We start from the raw sequence: 21259 nt of genomic DNA on the forward strand, positions 1-21259 counted from the left end.
CATATCTTTGTAATGTAATGATAACAACCAACCGGTTATTTGGTACAAAAATCTGCACACTTTATACAAGTGTTTAGTAGTTGTAAACTTTAAACATAATTTTATAATTCAAGGCTGAAGATTTTGAAAGTTTTTTTTGTAAAGGTAAATTTAGAACTTGTGGTTATTTAATGTATTTTATAATGTTATATCTTATGTAGAAATATTTTTTCCTGAAATATCATTATACTTATTTTTAATTGAGTGCAGAATCTTTAATGGATGGATTTATGTTTCCAGTGACAAATGGAAGTGTTGTGGATGGCAATTACATTAAATATGAAAACTTACCTAGTAGTCAACAATTTATTAGACCCCTTTTGGGTGGTAGAGATCAGTATGTCAGTTTTAAAACAGTCTGAGCTGTTAGAAGTGTCAGAAATAAAAGTTAGAGGTATTGTATTTACTTAGCTAATTTGGAGACTTTACAAACGATTTTTTAAAAGTATTATTTGCTATTATTATTAAATTGAACCTCTTTGGACAGAACCCACAAGTATAGCTTGGTTTTAATCTTTCCATCTGCCTGGAGTTATATAAGACTAGATACAGAGGAGTCTACTTTCAGTATGAATTTAGAGTCATAGACTCATAGAATTCAACCAGTTTACCAAAATTTGGCTAATCTTAATCCTACATATATATTTCCTATACATATATGTATATACTCACACACATATATTCTGAATTCTGATGTGTATATATGTAATATTATGCAGTATATACACTCGTATACTCAGTATGTATATTTATATAATACAAGTATTATATAAATATAATATGTAATTATACACACACACACACACACACACACACTGAGACTCAGAGAGTTGGACATATATTCCTTGAGTTGGTTAGCTTTCATCACATTCATTTTGGGGCATTCCCTGGTCAGGCTAGAAGGGTGGAAAGGTGGCCAGGCTGTAAGGGTTCCATCCCCATCCAGGACTGGAATATTCCAAATGCTACTGCAAAACATGAGCAGATGCTTTTGTGCTCTTGGACCTCTGCATTTTAATATAGCACTTCATGTTATGTTTATATTAGAGTACTGGCTTTCATTTTAATAACTATTTAAACAGATTCCAAGGGCACAAATAAAAGATTTGCATAGTATATCAGGAGGACAAGAAAAAACAAATAATGAGGAAGGTGTTATCATTTTCTTCATGGTAGACTCCTGTCGCAAGTGTAGTGATCAGTTACATGTCGTTTTGAGCTAAAGAACCCTCATGCTCTATTAACTGTGGTGTTAGGAAAATGGCTCCTGGCAATTTTCTATTATGTCAATTCCCTGAGTATTTACATTAGGAGAAACATTTTTATGATGAGTACAAAAAAAATCTCTTCTCAGCATTTTTGCATTATGGGTACAAAGTGTTTTCCTCCTTATAAAATACAATTTAGGAGTATAACTTAGTGATTCACATTAGATACTGGAGCTTGGAGAGGTAAAGGGTTCAGTTCAATCTCTGCCTCATTATTAGTTCTTTCTGTATTTCATTTCTTGAACTAATGTAAATTGTACTAGGGAATATTTGGAACACTAGTAATGGGTTTTGAAAAAAATCATTGAATAGAAGCTCTCAGAAACTCTTCTGTGAAAAAATTTGGAAAAGCCAGTTTCTTTATACTCTCAAGAAGATATTTATAACAAAGCATTAGGTACCTTCAGTAATGAAAGACATGGTTCATATTTTGATCAATGCCTCCAAGCTGATACATAATTCAACCTGAATGGGACATGGCATTCATTTTTCTTCGTGACATTGAATGACTTGATGGTATTTCAAACGGAAAGTCTATAGGTTTGGATATAAAAAAGATAAAGTCTTTTAGTAGTATGCAGGCCGAGGACTAAATTGATAATTCTATTTTTAATTCCCTTAAAGGCAAATTAGCTTCATCTTGGTGTTAAAATGTAGTAAAGTAACACCATGTCATCATATTTTCCATTTCTGTAATTGTGCTGTTTTTAAATTATCTGTTCTCTTTTTTCTCTGCCCTCATTACGCCAAGCACTCTCAGTTGTTCCTAGGAATCTATAAAATTCACAGTGAATTTCAGTATCTCCTGTGTATACAACTAGCTCTCTGATAATCCATTCATTGTTTAGATGCCAGTTAATATTAGGTAATACTATGCACTGCAATAAGTGATTTAAAAAATTAAGCAACCTTTGGGTATCAGCATTTTTTTTTTCCTTAGGGGCTTCAACAAGTATTTGATTTTGTTTGAAATTAATGCTATACTGTTTTAGACTAAGAACCAAACATTTGGTTCCTTTGGATTATATGTTTGCCTTTTTTTATTGAATGTTGTGTGAACTACTAGTACAGCTTATGCTAAGAGGAACTGGCCTTAAGGCACAATACATCTTTGTTTTCACTTTGCCAAGCCTACATAAATAATTTCTTTTAGAGGTAACCACTTTGTACTCACACTGTCTAAAGTACATAAGAATTTGGAAATACATTTTACTAACAACTGCAAATTTCAAGAGTTAAGAATGCTCATTTATAAATAGTATTGTTTTCATACTCCCTTCTACTGGAAATGTGAATCTGTCAATTGAAGAGTGTCAAAGAGCTATTCAAACCGCTAAATTGATTTCCAGCTACCTCAGACTTTGAAAACAGGAGAGACTCCTGAGTTCCATGCTGTGGGATGGGCCCACTCAGCAACTGACACTCATTAAAGAGCTGATTATGCGAACCCCTGACAGAGCATTGGTTTCACCCTCCCTTCAGGTGATGATGCTAATATATGTGATTCGATTTGGTGTTATATCTGTGTAAAATATTTTACAATTTATTTGGGAAATCTGCTGAAAACAGTATTGAATGAGAAACTAGTATTCTTTGAAACTGTTAATTAAAATTCAACTACTTGATTATATATTGCCGGTGTTTTGTAAATATACCTAAGATATTCATAGACACTGTCAGCTCTTCCCTCCCCTGTGGATGGATCACTACTCTTAAATGATGCGATGTCACACTTTCCTGATTTTCTTTCCCCTTTTCCTGACAGCATCTTGTCAGTATGCTTTGTGGGCCCCACCCCAGTTGCCGTCGTCCTCTGCCTGTCTCTTAAATCTCAGTGCTCCTCAGACATCTGTCTTAGCCCTCTTCTCTACTCAGCATTGGTCATGGTCTCCTCCCATCTATGTGTTGATGACTTCTTAAATCTTTTCCCCCACCCCAGCCTCTCCCCAGTGCGTCAGACTTCTACATTCAGCCTCTTAGCAGATATCTCTATTTGGATGTTCTAGGGGTGACTCAAACTCAGCATGTCCAAAGCAGGATTTGTCAGTATATGCTTCAGTCATACTGATCTAGTTTTTTTGATTACTGAAAGTACTGTGTTGTCTCTTCTTTGCCTATGCTACCTCCTTAACCTGAAATACACTTCCCCTCTGGCTACCCACTATTTACTCAACAGATCCCATAATTGGCATTCTCTAAGGAAGCCTTTTCCCATTCTTATGTCAATATTAGAGACTTCTTTTACAGAGTAATGGTAATAATAATAAAGGTAATGATGATGATGATGATAACTGTATTAGTTCCCTATTGATATGATAATAAATTAGCACCTAATTAGTGGCTTAACACAACACAAATTTATTATCTTACAATTATGTAGGCTGAAAGTCTGACACTACTCTCACTGGAGGCTTTAGAGGAAAATCACTACATTTTCTGAACTATTCCAGTTTTTAGAGACTGCACGCCGCAGCTCATGGTCCTCTTCTATCTTCAAAGCCAGCAATGCCTGGTAGAATCTGTCTAACATTTCCTCAATCTGACACTGACTCTCTTCCCATCTCCTGCTTTCACTTTTTAAGACACTTGTGATGATATTGGGTCCACCTGTATCATCCAGGATATTCTTCCCATCTTAATTTCAACTGATTAGCAATCTTAATTCTGTGTGCAACCTTAATTCCCCTTTTCCAAGTAACCTAATATAGTCACTGGTTCCAGGAATGAGGACCTGGACATCTTTTATCCACAATAGCTAACAGTTATTGATAACTTAACACTTGCTAGGTACTGTTCTAAGCACGCCACATATATTAATTCTTATAGTTGTCAAAAACTGTTAGGAGTCTAAGGTTTTACCTTATCCTACTTGTAATATCAACTAATCAGACCACCACTGTTTCATGAATGCTGGCAGAAGTCATGAAACTCTTGGATTAGAAATGAAAGACATTATTATTCTAGCTACAGCAGTAGCCAGAGTATAAGCGTTTTTTATTCTTTTAGAGACAGGGTCTCACTCTGTTGCCTAGGCTGGAGTGCAGTGACAACATTATAGCTCACTGCAGCCTCGACCTCCTGGGCTCAAGCAATCCTCCAATCTCAGCCTCCAAAGTAGCTAGGACTACAGGTTTGCACCACCATGCCCAGCTAATTTGTTATTTTAGCAGGAACAATGTCTGACTATGTTGCCCAGGCTGGTCTTGAACTCCTGGGATCAAGTGATCCTGTTGCCTCGGCTTCTCAATGTGCTGGGATTACAGGTATGAGCCACTGTGTCCTGCTGGTATCATCAATTTTTTGTGCCAGTTCCCAGAGCCCTAATTCCCAAGAGTGACACACAGAGGTCCAGCTGATATCTGCACATGCGGTGGATTATATGATAGGTGAGTATACCTGACCCTAGGGAATGTGGTTCTTTTATAAGTGATAGTATGTATGCCTTTTGCTCTGGAGAGCCTACTATCTCTGTTTTTGCTATACAAAACCGTCCTTTAAAAGAAAGTGTGGAACAAAAAGCAGTCAGTGCCTGTGTTCATAAGATATACAGAAATGTAAGAGACCCTTGAGAATTGTGTTTCAACAATAGCCCTCACAGTAGTCCTGCAAAATAGTTGCAATTATATTCATCTTCATTTTATAGGTGAGGAAAATGATGGGTAGAGAGGATCAGTAACGTGCCCCATTAAGTAGCAGAAATGAGTTCATGTTCTTAATCCCTGCTCTATGCTGTAGCCATTATACTGTGCACTCGTTGTAGCATATGCACTACATTGTAATTGCTGTCATGTGTGTCTATAATATATATGCTCTTTAACTTGTTTGTATCCCCCATTGGTTTTTAAGCTCCATGAAAATTTAAGGGGAATATGTCTTTATTGTTCAATGTTTATATGCCCAGCCTAAATCAGTCTGGCCAGTATTAGGTAATGAGCAAGTATTTTTGGAATAAATGAAAATACACTCTAAATAAACCTTAATAGAAAGGAACCTTACATTCAACCTGTATTCTCTGAGATAACAGCAAATCTTTGTTATATAACAAGTATTAGTCAACTTGGGCTGTCACCAGTGGATGGCAAGAAGGGGTCATTTAATGTCTTTTCTGTGTTCATACCTAATCATGTTTCTTAAAGCAAAGACTGTGATTTTGTAAGTACTAGATGCACAACAAAAAATGCACAATACGATGGTGAGAATCAAAGTAGCACTAATTTTAAATATTAAAGGGGTGAGAAACTGACAAATATTCCCTGTGCATGTGGGATCTATCCTTTGGCATAGAAAGCCTTTTTCGGGGAAAAAGGAAATCAAGCAACACATGTAAGTGTTCTTCCATTGCAATTGACAGTAATCAGTAAATGTCGAGGAAAATTGATTGCTGAAATGAAAAAAGATCTTTTGAATGTGTGGCAGGAGGATCAGCAAAAACACTGACTGCCTATTATGGCCTAATGCTAATTCGGAAGAATGCTAGAAGTTCCAGAACTTGAAAGCTAAGCTTCTGAATACAAGTAGTGCTGATGAAAGTTCTGTTACAACCCACAATGTGTAGCTGAAACTAGTCTGCTTTAAATGAATGATGCCCAAATAAAAAGTCCATCAGGAGAAAAATGTATTCTTCTTTAAAGCTTTGAAGGACTGACTCCTAAATTTGGTAGGAATGTATCTAAGGATAGCAAAGTTTAACTTCTTTGTCAAACAAACTGAAAAAGAGTCATTCAGTACCTAACTGGTTTATGAGTAAAAATCTTGAGCGTATACCCTTGAAAGGAAGAAAAAGAATGGTAGTTCTCGTTTTATAAATATTAGTTATGGGTTACTTCTATAAATTTTATCTTATTAATATTACTATTTCAAATGTAGTTTATATTTTTACTAGCCCCATAATCTTCAGAGCAAGATGTTCCATTTTTTATTCTTAAACACAAATGCATATAGACAGTCTTGAACAACAGCCAGTCATGGTATAATCAAAATACAACTTTTTTTTTTAACCTACTATGCCTTTAAAATTAGTGTCCCTGGATGATAATATGAGCATATCCTATAGTGTTTTTTGGCTCAGTCTTAAGTAGGATCTATGTTGTTTTAAATCATAATATAAAATTTCAATTTGAAAATTAAAATCTATAACGGAACATATTAACCTAAACTTCATCTTTGTTTGAAGATAAGGCTCCTCCTCCTCTCTTTCCTGAGGCCTATGATGCATTCGATTCTCCAAGGTGGGGAAGAACTGGAAAGATCACAAATAGTGATAACATTTATCAAGCTTACTATGTAGGACTAAGTGCTTTACATGGTATAACTCATTTAATCTTCACAGCAACTTGCAAAGCGGGTACTGTTAATATCCCCATGTTATCAATAAGGAATTGAAAGCTGAGAGAGGTTAAACAATTTGGGTTTGGATCCCAAACCCAGTATAGACTCCATAACTTGCAGCTTTAAGCATTATATCCATTGCCTTCTGCCAAGAAGATCTGAGAAGCAGAGCTGGAAAAATAACTTGGATTGTGATTGAGATGCTACTAGAGTACAGCCTGGTGACAACATTGAAGGTAAAATTCAAAGGGTGAAGTGGGGCAGGAAACAGAAGTAAGAGTTAGGTCAGAAGCCTGCAGATTTGAGCACAAGATGGTTTTGGATTGGAAGAATCAGTATGCATAGAGCCCATCTGTGAATCGGAAAGGAATGCATCTAAGTGATACTTTGCATAGGAGTAGAGAGGTGATTTAGAAGAGCCGCAGAGCTCTTTACATGGCAGAGTGAAACCATGGAATTCATGACCAGAACTGTTGAACCTAAGGCCCTTTCCTGGGTGGTGTTGGTAGTGGTTATACATCTGTGTGGCTTATGATTGCAGGCAAAACTAGTTGTAAGCTATATTTAGCATGACTTGCCATCAAAGGTAACCATTTATTTTTCAGTTACCTTTTGAATATTAGCCATGTGCTTGGTACTATGCTAGCACTGCAAATGAACAATTAAGATTAAAACTGCCCTGTCTTCCTGGATTGGGTTGATGTTTCAGCTTAGATACTAATTTTCTTAAGCTTTTCCTGGTCATTTGATCAAATGTATTCTGCCTCCAACTCTGTTATTCTTTAACATATTATGTGTAATTTTCATGATAGCCCCAATTGCAGTCTCATATTATCTATTTGTCTATTTGTGTATTATTTGGCCCCCTGCCCTACCTGCATTCCCCAACCCCTCAAACCTGGAACATGAGCTTGGACACACCAGCATCTTTGTTAGTCTCCTTCTCTGCTGGAACAGAGTAAGGACTCAACAAACTTTATTGAATGAATGAATGAATGCCTAATTCAGAGAAGTGCCTTATGTGTACAAGGAAAACCAGAAAGAACAAATTTACGGAATTTATTCTGTTCTGAAACCACAACTTCTAATATTAATGTATGGCACTTTAGATTTTCTGAGCAAAAATATCTTACATTCAATCAGAGACCAGTGCTGCTTTTCAGGAAAATGCCACATCCGCTGACTACACTAGGGGCTCAGCAGCAGGTCTGTTTTCTGCCTAGGCATGGAAGGATTGGCTGCTGAGGTGATGCTCCTGAATTGCTGGGATATTTATTTCTTCAGCATTAAAACTCTTGTCTTCCAGGACTTTCTATCCCTTTTCCCTCAGGATTAAGGTTGAAGTCTGGGGCATTCAGGTTCTGATCTTATTATAGACTTATGAATCTCAAATTAGCTAAATAAATGGATGACAAATCTAGAATGAACTGATAAGTTTGAGTGTGGACAACTGGAAGGCAGAAATTGGCTGGTGAAGAAATATTGCCAGGAAAAGTCAGTACTGTAAGTAGTATGGCTTAGGCAAAAGGAAAAGTATGAGAGAAAGTAGGACAATTGATAACTATCTGAGGTCACATATCAGAAAGCATCTCCTGTACTCTTCTCACACTTAGAGTGTGGAGTGTGAGCTTGATCATGTGGCAGAGAATATCTGAGCTGGAGGATACCAGACTCTTTCACACTGGAGCCAGGGCTTAGAGGAGCTCAAAGCTGGGGCAAAGCATCTTATTCTGGACTGATTATCATGACCTGTGAGATAAGAATCTGACTGTGGCAGACAGGAGAGAACTGATATTACACACATTTTTGTTAGTGATTATTTAATAATTTGGAATATATTAGAGTGCATTTCTAGCTTACAAGGTTATGCATCAGAAGGGTAATAAGGCAACACTTTCACTAATGCTGGAGACTGCATTTCGGTTAGTATGTACTGTTGAACAGACCTCATTTAGTGATTCTTTGGACCTTTTGCAAAGTTGTGAGGTTTCTCCCTGCATGATGTTGTCAGGGCAATGGGCCATTTTATTTTATGAAGGCTGACTTTCCCTAGAGGGCAAAACAGAAAGCTGCAAGGCTTTCTTAAATTTCCTTTAGTATGTACTATTAAGCCAGATTAAAAGGGGAGAGGCTTACACAAGGAGGCCCAGCACATTGGGGGCCTATCAAATAGCAGCCTACTACAAGATGCTTAGATATTTTCATCTAGCGCTCAAAGAGAGCAGTCTGGTGATGGATGATGTTAAAGTGGATGAGAACACTCAAAGAAAATAAGTAGTAGAGTAAGTGTCTTAGTCCATTTATGCTTCTATAACCAAATATCCGAGACTGGGTAATTTACAGATAATAGAAATTTATTTCTTATAATTCTGGAGGCTAAGCCCAAGATACGGCACGGGCAGCTTTGGTGTCTGGTAGGACTGCTCTCTGCTTTCAAGATGACGCTTTGTTGCTGTATTCTCCAGAGGGGATGAATGTTGTGTCTTCACATGGCAGAAGAGACCCATAGAGATTACATTTCAACGTGAATTTTGGAGGGGACACATTTAAACCATAGCAGTTAGTAAAACAAAACAACACAGAAGCCACAGATGTAAATCCCGGAAACTTTGATTTTCAAAAGTCAGAAAGTGGCAAGAAAATGAAAAACAAAGCAAAACAAAACAAGAAGAAGGGCTAATCTGAGAAGTGGAGGAAAAACATGGGTATTCTGTTATTATAGACACTAGCCTACCATATGATAATTCTCAGCAATGCCAAAAAAAGATGAATTCTGAGAAGTGTCCATGAGAGTTTGTGAATTTAGTTATTCAGAGCTGTTTCAGGATAGTGTTAAGAATAGAAGGCAAATTATAGTGCATTGAGGGTGAGTAGGAGGCAAACAAGTAGAGCAAGTCAGATTTTTATGTTAATTTATGTTATCACATTCACTAGTATTATATGAATTATTTCATATCTATCTATAGTTTTTTGTACTATACTATTTAATTGGAAGCAGACTACTTACTATGCATAATTTTATCAAGCATTTTCTTTGAATTTCCAAGTAAATTAGATTCTGAAACATTTGAATTTTCTTCTGCTTTCAAGGCATGTGAAAGAGTTATGGATATACATCTTAATGGGTATAGTCTCATAAAAAATTTCTTTTGCAAAAATTAAAATAATTTAATTCATTGTGAATTAATGTTATCTACCTTAAATAAACAAAAGAATATTTTTGTTACTGGGCTTGCTTTTTTTTTAATAGCTTCATTCAGGTACAGTAATGTACAGTAAACTGTCCATATTTAAAGTATGCAATTTGGTGCCTTAGCACATGTATACACACAGGAAATTATTACCATAATGAACATATTCATCACTCCCAAAAGTTTCCCGTCGCTATCTTCTAACTCCTTCCATCTTTGTCCCCAGGCAACCTCTGATGTGCTTTCTGACACTATAGATTAGTTTGCATTTTCTGGAATTTTACATAAATGGCATGAATCATAGAGTAGATATAGCTTTCTTCTTTTTTTACTCCATATAACTGTTTTGAGATTCAACCATGTTGTGGACTGTGGCCATAGTTCATTTCTTTTTATTGCTGAGTAGTATTTTGTTGCATGGATATACTGTACTTTATTTATTCGCCTATTGATGGACATTTGAGTTGTTCCTAGTTTTTAGCTACTGGAAATAGGCTTTTATGAATATTTGTATACAAATGTTTGTGTGAATATATGCTTCATATAGGTGCTCTTAAATTATAAACCTATCATATAAGATTCCTTAAGTTGTGAAGACATAGAACAGAGCCACAATTAAAAATACTTCTCCATAGTTGCTTCAACAAAATCTAAGTTGCTTCAATACACTGTTATAAGGTTAGTAGCATACAATGTTTTCTGTATTTTTTCCCTACTCTGCCATCTATAATCATGGTTCCTCATATTTATTATAAAACCTGTGTGTATATAAGAAGCCGTCGTCTATTACTGATCTGTGTTTTACTCTATTCTTTAATGATTTTAATTTGACTCTGGCTCCATTTGCTGAAGAGTCCTTGTTTGATTGATCTGTAATCTTGTTACCCAGGCCTGACTTTTGTGACCTCATACCTCTCGATACCAGTATGTAACCAGCTGCCTGCTTAGGTCACCAGTGCCTGATATCTTTATCACCAGCCTCCTATTGTTTCCACACCATATCTGCTTATGCTGTTAGTCAGGCTTTTGCTATCTGACAACTGCCCCCAAGTCTACCTTCCTCTTTATTCCAAACTCCTAGACTGCACCTGGCTCGTATGCATAGAGTCTTCTTCCTGTGCTATTTGAGCCAATCCAAATCCCAATGTGTGGCTTGATATGCTAGCTTAGCCTTGACGACTGACTACTCTTGGCTCCTGGAGGACTACAGCTTATGGAATTGGCTCTACTTTGTCACAGGCTTGGGTCAGAAGGCTTGTTCATTAGTCACATGTTGCTACAAGTAAATGACACCAGACCTGCTACTGTTGTTGCCATCTACTGGTGACAAAGTTGACACACTGTGGTCCTGCTATCTGGTTTGTTCATATTTAGACAAGGTGTTAAGGTAAAATCTTATATAAAAGAATATCTATTGGTTATGAACTAACAATTCATACCAGTTCTCTGATCTGTGTTCCTCCTCTTTATATATTTCAGCCACATCAACCTTCTTTGTCAAGCATTCTTCTCTCATTTTCACCTTAGGGCCTTTGCATTTGTTGTCATCTCTTTGAATGCACTTCTGGTTTCAAACAAGCTAGCTTCTACCATTATTCACATCTCAGATGAAATGTGACTACCTTAGAGAGGGCTGCCTTGACCACACCACACCCACCCCATCAATCAATCACTACCTTACTCTGTTACATTTTCTTTGTAGCATTTATCATTTACTAATTTTCTCATTCATTTATTACTTGTTAATTGATGTCCTGCACACACTCACATATGCATATAAGCACCATGATGATAGAGAGCAAGGAGCTTGCAGGACAAGGCAAAACTATGTCTATATGGAGCAAAGGGAGACGCTCAATGAGTATTTGTTGTATGTATGAATGCGTAGGGCCACCTGTTTCTGCCCGTTGTTATCCTATTTACCTTTTTTTTATTATTATACTTTAAGTTTTAGGGTACATATGCACAACATGCAGGTTTGTTACGTATGTATACATGTGCCATGTTGGTGTGCTGCACCCATTAACTTGTCGTTTAACATTAGGTATATCTCCTAATGCTATCCCTCCTCACTCCCCACACTCCACAACAGGCCCCGGTATGTGATGTTCCCCTTCCTGTGTCCATGTGTTCTCATTGTTCAATTCCCTATTTACCTTTTGAAGTCCAACTTAAGTACCATCTCTTTGAAAACCTCCCCAATCAGATTTGTTTTTTCTCTCTCTTACCACTCTTAATTCTTCAACTATTTGCTCATATTTCCCTTTTTGTTGTGTTGTAGCTGTAATGCACTTATGCTGAGTCTAAAATGTAGCGGAAGATGGGGTCATATTTGACGTATTTTAATATACATTCAGACTTAAGACCACAACCAGCCAGGCGTGGTGGCTCAGGCCTGTAATCCTAGCACTTTGGGAGGCCGAGGTGGGTGGATCATGAGGTCAGGAGTTCAAGACCAGCCTGGCCAATATGGTGAAACCCCATCTCTACTAAAAATACAAAAATTAGCTGGGCATGGTGGCGTGTGCCTGTAATCCCAGCTACTCGGGAGGCTGAGGCAACAGAATCGCTTGAACCTGGGAGGCGGAGGTTGCAGTGAGCCGAGATCGCGCCACTGCACTCTGGCCTGGGTGACAGAGCGAGACTCCATCTCAAACAAACAAAAACAACAACAACAAATACCCACAACCAATGCTGAGAAGATATTTTTTAAAGTCAGGAATAAAGAAAAATCAACCTTATTATAAGACTGTTGACTATTTTATTCTTTCTCTTATTTTGAAATATTTAAAGCATATGGAAAAGAATCAGTAATATAATCAGTACCCATACCACCAACAGTGAAATATTATTATTAAAAACATCACTATTTAATTCACTGTGTGACTGTCTTCCATCCTTTTCCCCTCCATTCTTCCATGAAGCAATCATGATCCTGACTTTAATGTTTATCATTGCTATATGTGTGTGTTTGTGCGTGCCTCTTGCCATTACTGTCTCTGTGCATGTGTTCATGTATGAGTATCCATTTACAACACATGGTGTTATTCTACTTGTTTTTAAATAGTGGATGTTATTATAGGGTCATTTTACTCTTCACTTATTTCTTCGACATTATCTTTCTCAGATTGTCCATGTTGATGTATGTAGTGTTAGAATCTAGTGGTGAGATCAGTTGTTTAGATTGCTGTGTAATATTCCTTTATATACCTATTTCTCAGTTTCTTTGTCCTTTACCTTGCTTAAATGCACTTAATTTTCTCTTTTCACCTGTACAAACAATACTATAGTGAACATTCTTGTACAATTTTCTGTTGCATCTAGGGAGTTACCCCAGGGTTATATCGAGAAGTAGAGCTTCTGGGTCAGAGACTGTAAACACTATGCTTGGCATTGTGATTAAAAGCACAGGTGCTGGAACCAGGCTGCTGGGTTCAAATTTCTACCCTGCCACTTACTGACTTTCCCAGGAAGCAAGTAGCGCTAGCTATTTTCAACCTGTTTTCATGAGCATGCATGCCCTACCTCAATCCCTGGCATTAAGTAGTCAGCGTGGCTTAGGTCCTTTTGGCTCTGGAAGGATCTGCCAGAGCCAATTCCCAGCCGCCACTGCCTGTTGCTGGAGCCAGTGCCCAGCAGGCCTGTGGCTTCACATGTAATCACCACTTTGCATTTCTGTACCATTTCTGGTCCAGGGAGAGGTTTATTTTTAAGCCTGGAGATGTTTTTTAGTTTTCCCTTTTAATATTTGATTTATCATCACTATGTCTCTGGAGCAGAGGGAGTACATCGAAGCATGAACTCTTTGTGTCACCATAACCAGAAGTTGATAATACCTCTATGACCTTTTAAAGTAAGCACAGATCTTAGAATCATCTAATCATAGATACTTGGGGCTGGAAGGCATTTTAGAGAGAATTAAGGCTAATGACCTTATTTCATAGGTGAGGGAATTGTCGTCTTAAGAAATTAAGTGATTTACTGATGTCGCATAGCCAGTTGATGACGGAGCCAGACCAGAGCCTGTGGGTCCCCTGAATAGTTTTTTTTTTCCATTATATCCACTATCAGAGCTTGCCCTGTAAGATATAATTACATGTAACATATTTCTTTTAACATAACTGAAAAAATACACTAGAATTTAAGCAATTAGAAAACACCACATTTTAAAACAGATATAAAATGTTTTCTCTTACACATATTGAGGTAAATGTAAGAATATAGTATTTACTGCATTGAGTCAAATATATTTTCATTAGAAGGCACAACACCTTTGCCTCTGTAGGTTTCTGCTGCATTTGGTTTCCTTGACTTATGAAATTTATTAGGATGGGCCCATCAATAATGGCACTGATACTTCCAGCTACCTATAGCACTGGGCTTGAAAATGAACTGTGATGAATGGATATGACCAGCATTTGCAGTGATAGCCTATATTTCTGCTGTCATGTAACAATGGCAGGTAGTTTAATTTGCCAAAAAAAATCACCAAGTAAAATCAAGTATTCCTTATAATTAGGATTTCTGGACATTTTTAGGAAATAAATTCAGAATCTGGTGTCTTTGTTAAAGCCTTTGGAACTGTTTTATTTTATTTCTAGATCTTTTAGCTGTGCCTAAGCATCCGTATGCTGCTATGGAGAACTGGGGACTAAGTATTTTTGTGGAACAAAGAATACTGCTGGATCCCAGTGTTTCATCTATTTCTTATTTGCTGGATGTCACCATGGTCATTGTTCATGAGATATGTCACCAGGTATGAGAAAAAGAATCAGGTGTAAGTATAATGTGAAAGCTATTGAGAATGATTTTGAATACCTACATTAAGAGCTAAATTATTATCCTCCCAAATAAGTTTTAATTTTATATGGAGCACTGTGTAGTTCTTTCTGGAAGATATGTCATTTTTCTCCAATCATAGGATAAACAAAAACAAACACACTAATCGTATTAAGTAAGCAACTGTCATTCCATTTAGTTGAAGAGTGAGATGGCACTGCCACCCAGCAGCCTCTTTGGAGCCCCTATCTGATCAGTTATCAACCTTGCTTTATTTTCTTGTGATTATTGGTGTGTATATATGGTAAGTGCAGTGATGGCAATGATTTATTGCATCGCTGCAAGATGCAGCTGAGTTTTGTGTACGTGTCACAATTTGCTTTTGCTGAAATCAATTTGTTATTCCCCTTTTCCCACCACATAGACACTTAGGAAGTCTTTCACTAACTCAGCCGTAGAGTCTTTGTTCTCAAATGATTGATATTTTTTGTCTTGGCATGTTTCGAAATTCATATGTAAATTAGCCAACTTTGTAGTGAAGCTAAGATAAAATTAATTTCATTTTGATTTTATGCATTTTCTCACAATGAATGGAAGATAGTAGAGAAATTTCACAGTGCTTATTTGAATCTTAATTTTAGTGGAAAAAAATCACTGAAAAGAGACGTCCATGCCAATAGAAAGTGATACCTGTCCTGGTTACCAGTATTTATGGATAGCTTTAAACTTATAACACCAGAAATTTCATTGTGATACGGTGTGATTTCAATAAATTATAAACCCCACACCTTTTTAAAAGCTGAAAAAACTAAGGAACGAGTGATGTGAAAAATGCTGTCAGTGAAAGAAGATAAACAGTTAAATGCTGATAAATGAATACAGAGTTAATGATGAAGTGATCCGGGTCAGACGACCGTTTATGTAAATGTCAGCTTTTTTTTTTTTTTGAGACTGAGTCTCACTCTGTCACCCAGGCTGGAGTGCAGTGGTGCAATCTTGGCTCACTGCAGTCTTCACCTCCCAGGTTGAAGTGATTCTACTGCCTCAGCTTCCCAAGTAGCTGGGACTACAGGTGCCCACTACCATGCCCAGCTAATTTTTTATATTTTTAGTAGAGACGGGGTTTCACCATCTTGGCTAGGCTGATCTCGAACTTCCTGACCTTAGGTGATCCACCCACCTCGACCTCCCGAAGTGCTGGGATTACAGGCGTGAGCCACCCTGCCTGGCCCCTAAATGTCAGTTTTTTGCACTGAACCTGTAAGATGTTTGTATCTGCCTTGTTGACCAGATCTCTGAGGTGTGTTCCTCATCTCAGGCTTAAGGGGATCCTTTGCAGAGATAACTGAGGCTCCTAGTCTGTACTAAAGAGGATGGTTTTGACCAGATATCATGTAATTATTTGAGACAACAGCAGTTTCGTTTTTGAATGCTCCTATAAATGACAAGTTAGATATATAGTTCTGTTGAAGTGAAAGTGCACTGATAATGTATAATTGTTCAGAGAACTGGATTTCATTTGTTTCATATTCTAAGTTACTTTCTTGTTATAGCTTAGTATTTGTAGGCCACTTAACTAGAGTAATGAACCAGAAGCTAGGAGAAACACTTAAAATAATTTCCATTGTCGTTAACCAATTAATTTCTATGTTACCTTTCCTGTCCACCTATTTGTTGTCACAATTCTGAAGTTAGGATTTCAAGTTAAAGGAGAAACATGCATTTTTTATTTAAAAAATTATTAAAGGTTAAACATTTACTTTGTGGTCCTCAACATATTGAGAGCTGTTTTTATTTGTATTTCAATGAGAGATCCTCTTGAAGAACAGATACTTTACTGTTACTATTGAAACTGTCAGCCAAGCTTGTTAATGTGGCTCCTAAAGCCATACATGATGTGGTACTTGCCTGCCTTTCTGGACTCTTTCACGCTTTCCTCCTCCTGGTCCACTGTGTTCCAGCCGCACAGGTCTTTCTTCTGTTTCTTAAATAGCTCATTCCCACTTAGAGTCTTCACATTAAGGGTTAATTACATCTCCCTGGAATTCTCCTTCCCAAGCCTTTCTCATGGCTGGCTCTCCCTTATCATCGAAGTCTGAGCTCAAATGTCACTTGCTTAGAGAGAATGTTTTTGCTTTTACAACGTAAAGCAGTTCCTCCCTCATTCCTGTAGCACTTTGTTAGGATCTGAAATTGCATTGTTCATTTGCTTATTTATTTTTTTATCGTCTGCCTCCCCTCATCCCCCCTACCTCTACAATAAAATGTCAGCTGCATGAGGAGGAACATTATCTAACTTTTCTTCACTGAATCCCATCTTTAGGCTAGCTCCTGGCATATAATGTATTTTTTGCTTTTTAATGAGAAAAGAATTCCTTTAACGTTTTCCTGAACTAAGCAAGTTTCAGAATAATACATCATGATCTAATCAAAACACCTGTTAAAATTACATTATTTTTCATGAAGGCATCTTAGAGAATTTTTTTTGGTCTAAATCCTTATTATAATAGAATCATGGAGAGTCAAGTGTGAGGGACCTCAAAAACCCTTAGTTTTATCAATCAGCAAATATCTTCTCTGAATAGCCTCTGCCACTAGAGGGTGATGCTTACATACCTCCTGTGATGAACTACTCACTACCTTTCAAGGCAGTGTTTTCCCATCTTTGGCCATCTCAGTCTGTTAAAGGTTTTCTGTGTTTTCAGCAGACATTTACCCATGCTAATTTCCATTCATTAGTCCTGGTTTGTCCCTTGTAGGGTTACAAGAAACAAGCCTTTCCTCTTCTACATAATAGGTCTTCAAATATTTGAAGACAGCTCTCATCAGTTTTTCTCTCCTGAGCCCTTTCTTCTCCAAGTCAAATATTCTTTTGTGTTCATTGATTATTCTTTTTTGTTCTTCTCTGAAAGCATGTATAAAAAAACTAGTGTCACCCAAGTACTCAAATAAATCAACACAGTTTTGCCACAACACATTTTAAGATCACAAAATCAATTAGGGAATGAATTCCTGTTATAATAATCATAGTTTAATACATGTAATTTTAGATAAAATAGTTTGTGGATAGATTTTATTTTATTTGATGACCATTAATTTTGTTACTGCAGTGGTTTGGTGACCTTGTGACGCCTGTGTGGTGGGAAGACGTGTGGCTGAAGGAAGGGTTTGCTCACTACTTTGAATTTGTTGGTACAGACTACCTCTATCCTGGCTGGAACATGGTAAGTGCACTTGAATTATTTGAAACTTTTAGTAAAAGGCTGATCTAGTGTTACATTAGGCTTATACCATCCTTAGGGATGACTAAAAATACCAACTGATGCATGAAAATGTATCAATAAAATGTAACCAAAAATTTAAATGTTAGTATTCTTAAAGAGTCATCTTTTACTTATTAGGAACTATATAATCTGATTTGCTATTTATTAGCTTCAAAATGCCACAATTTACCTAAATAGAAATATTTTCAATTGTAGTATTTTATAGTAAAGGCAAATTGTCCTTTAAAATAAAGAAGTCAAGAGTAATTAATAATATTTTAAATATACAGAATATATCAAACATGGAAAAATGAGGACTTGACATCTCATTCATGAGATAAAACACAAAAAATATCTAAAATATATGATGTATTATTGTAGATATATGTATTTTAGGATTAAATGACTTAATAAGAGGTCATTAATTTTATTTATGAAGAGTTATTCATATTATACCTATACTTTAGGAATGTCAGAACTTGAAGAAAGGTTTTTGTGCCTTAAGCTGTGCTTATAGGGCATCCTAGAAGAAAAAGTAGAGGGAGGGTGTAGTTTTGCTATATGTCTTTTTATATCAGTTTTTCATTTTATATAAGCTTTCACTGATCAATATGTGACAGTGTAATTATTAAATAGAACCCAGGGTATATATATGTTGTTCTGAAATTCAAATTTAAATTTATTTTAAGTGGTACTATTAAATTAAGTAAAAGTTACAATGTACCAATACTTATCAACTTCCAAAAGCTCAACTTTTATTTGTGACATAGCATAGGCAATCGCCTATATACACACACACACATACATATATATATGTACATATATATACACATACATATATGTATATATTCTTTTAAACCACTTTATTGAGGCAAGATTAACATACAAAATGCTGTACATATTTAATGTATGCAACTTGATAAGTTTGGAGATAAGTGTACGTTCATAAAACAAATGGTCACTACAGTCTATGCCATAAACATATTCATCACCTCTAAAATTTTCTTCCTGTCTTCTTTGCTTATTGTTATTTGGTGATAAGAACACAACATAAGATCTGCCCTTCAGGAAGTTTTCAGGTGTATGATACAGAATTATTGAATATACACGTTATGCTCTACAGTAGCTCTCTAGGACTTACTCATCTTGCGTGACTGAAGCTTTGTACACTTTGTCTAATACATCCTTGTTTCCTCCTCCCCCAAGCCTCTGGCAACCACCATTTTATTCTCTGCTTCCGTGAATTTGACTATTTTAGATTCCTTATACAAGTGGAATTATGTAGTATTTGTCTATTTTATCTCACTTGGCATGATGTCCCAAGTTCACTCATGTTGTTACAAATGGCAGAATTTCTTTCTTTTTTAAAGGCAGAATAGTATTCTCTTGCATGTATACACCACATTTTCTTTATCCATTCATCTGTCAGTGGATAGATTGCTTCCAAAAATATTTTATACTGCTCTCTTTTGATGTTGTGAAGTAGTAATAGGCAGTTATCTACTTGTCTGTTATTGTTCCAAGTATAATTTGAAGAACACATAAACCAAGGTAAAATATGAAAGCATCTGTAAGTCATCATATAACTTCTCCAACATAAATTTAAATGACTCCTGCTGAGAAAAAAAATGAAATTAACAAAAATGTGAAGATAGTAATACCATATCAATATGTTTTAATTATTTTCATGCAATTTTACTGATATTTTATGAAGGCAACATGACTCATTTGCACAAATCTACAGGATAAATTTATTTGATTTATGTGCCTAGGCATTTATATATGTATAACACAATTTTAATATCTTAATTGAAGTGTTTTATTTTGGCATTCAAATTAATAATGCCTTTAAATGACATTGAAGAAAAATCAGCAATACAACGTTATATTAATGAAAGTATTCTTTAAAAAAACATGTAATTTTAAAACGTAAATGTTTATGGTAACTGAAACGTTTCCAAAAGTATCTTTTGGTTTTTGATGACTTTCCACCAACTTTGTTTAAATTTCTCATTTAATTTTTATTATACTGTGGATTATTCCTGATTTATAATTTCATTACGTTTCAATATTAAAAGATGTCCTTATTACAAGTGACATGTTATGCATAGGTATTGCTTTTTTTAGCTCATTCAGATACTTGTGATAAAATTCTTTCTATTCACCATTATGAAAAATACATCTTAGATTTAAAAGTAGTCAACAGAATTATACATGGGGTGAAAACTGACAGCTTTTGATTGTTTTAGCATGGTAGTATATCTTCAGTTTCAGTATCCTCATTACAGATTTTGTCTTTGAATGACTTTTCATATTTCTTCATCATTTTATCAGTCACATTGTAAATGCAGGAATTCTGGAAAATATTTTTTAGAGGTATTGAAAATGAACAGAGTGTAAATAAGACAACTGAGACTTTGTCCTTAATTAAACACAGACCATGCATTAGGAGTATAAAAACCTTGAGGTGAGTCAGATATAAGATTTGATTACTTCTAAATCCATATTTAATAATTAAGAAATGAAAACTAATGACGGAACAATTACGGTGTCACAGAAAACTCATCCTATTAAAGTAAAAAGTGAAATAATAAACTCCATCACATTTAATTACACAGTTAATAGTGAGAAGAAACAAGTCTTATTATTATGGTTTTGTTTTTTTGTTTTTTTTTTTTGAGACAGAGTCTCACTTTGTGGCCCAGGCTGGAGTGCAGTGGCATGATCTTGGCTCACTGCAATCTCTGCCTCCCAGGTTCAAGTGATTCTCATGCCTCAGCCTCCCAAGTAGCTGGGATTACAGGCGTGAGCCACCACGCCGCGCTAATTTTTGTATTTTTTGCAGAGACGGGGTTTCACCTTATTGGCCAGGCTGCTCTTGAACTCCTGACCTTAGGTGATCCACCTGCGACAGCCTGCCAAAGTGCTGGGATTACAGGTCATGATATGTTTTTGTGTTTAGGTTATATAGATTTAAAAAGCTTTCTGCTATTTGATTGCTTTTGCTTTTTAGCTCGTGAGATAGCTCAATATAAATCTAGAAAACCTGCAAGTAGAAACTCCATAAACAAATTGCCCCTCCATATATATAAATACCTTCTTCGCAAACAAAGTTTTAAGAATAAGATAGCCACATAAATAAGAGAGAATATTAACTGCCTTGAAGGCTGTGCCAGCATGAATTTTCATAATGGCATCAGCAAAAGGGTGAAAGAAATACTCAAAAGAACAAGAGTGACGGCTGTGTCAGCAGTAACTCATACTATTGTGATATGCATAAAAGCTTGCCTGTAAGTGCATGGCTTAAGGTTCACTACACTTGAGCCTGTAATAGAAAAATCAGAAGTCAGGCTCATGTCAAGAGTAAAGAAATTCAGGAAGTTGACCTCTT

At 36.1% G+C, this 21259-nt stretch overlaps 1 protein-coding gene across 2 annotated transcripts in view; it reads left to right on the forward strand.

Annotated features, from left to right (window-relative positions):
• TRHDE (thyrotropin releasing hormone degrading enzyme) overlaps positions 1-21259 on the forward strand; it is a 395923-nt gene that overhangs the window by 179184 nt on the left and 195480 nt on the right. For both annotated transcript variants that reach the window (XM_032170751.2, XM_058425822.1), the window contains exons 4-5: positions 14428-14582; positions 17716-17829. In XM_032170751.2, the coding sequence (XP_032026642.1) occupies positions 14428-14582; positions 17716-17829 (269 nt within the window). The remainder of the gene's footprint in view (positions 1-14427; positions 14583-17715; positions 17830-21259) is intronic.

Source organism: Hylobates moloch, unplaced genomic scaffold (genome assembly GCF_009828535.3).
Source record: "Hylobates moloch isolate HMO894 unplaced genomic scaffold, HMol_V3 SCAFFOLD_12, whole genome shotgun sequence".
NCBI classification, from domain to species: domain Eukaryota; kingdom Metazoa; phylum Chordata; class Mammalia; order Primates; family Hylobatidae; genus Hylobates; species Hylobates moloch.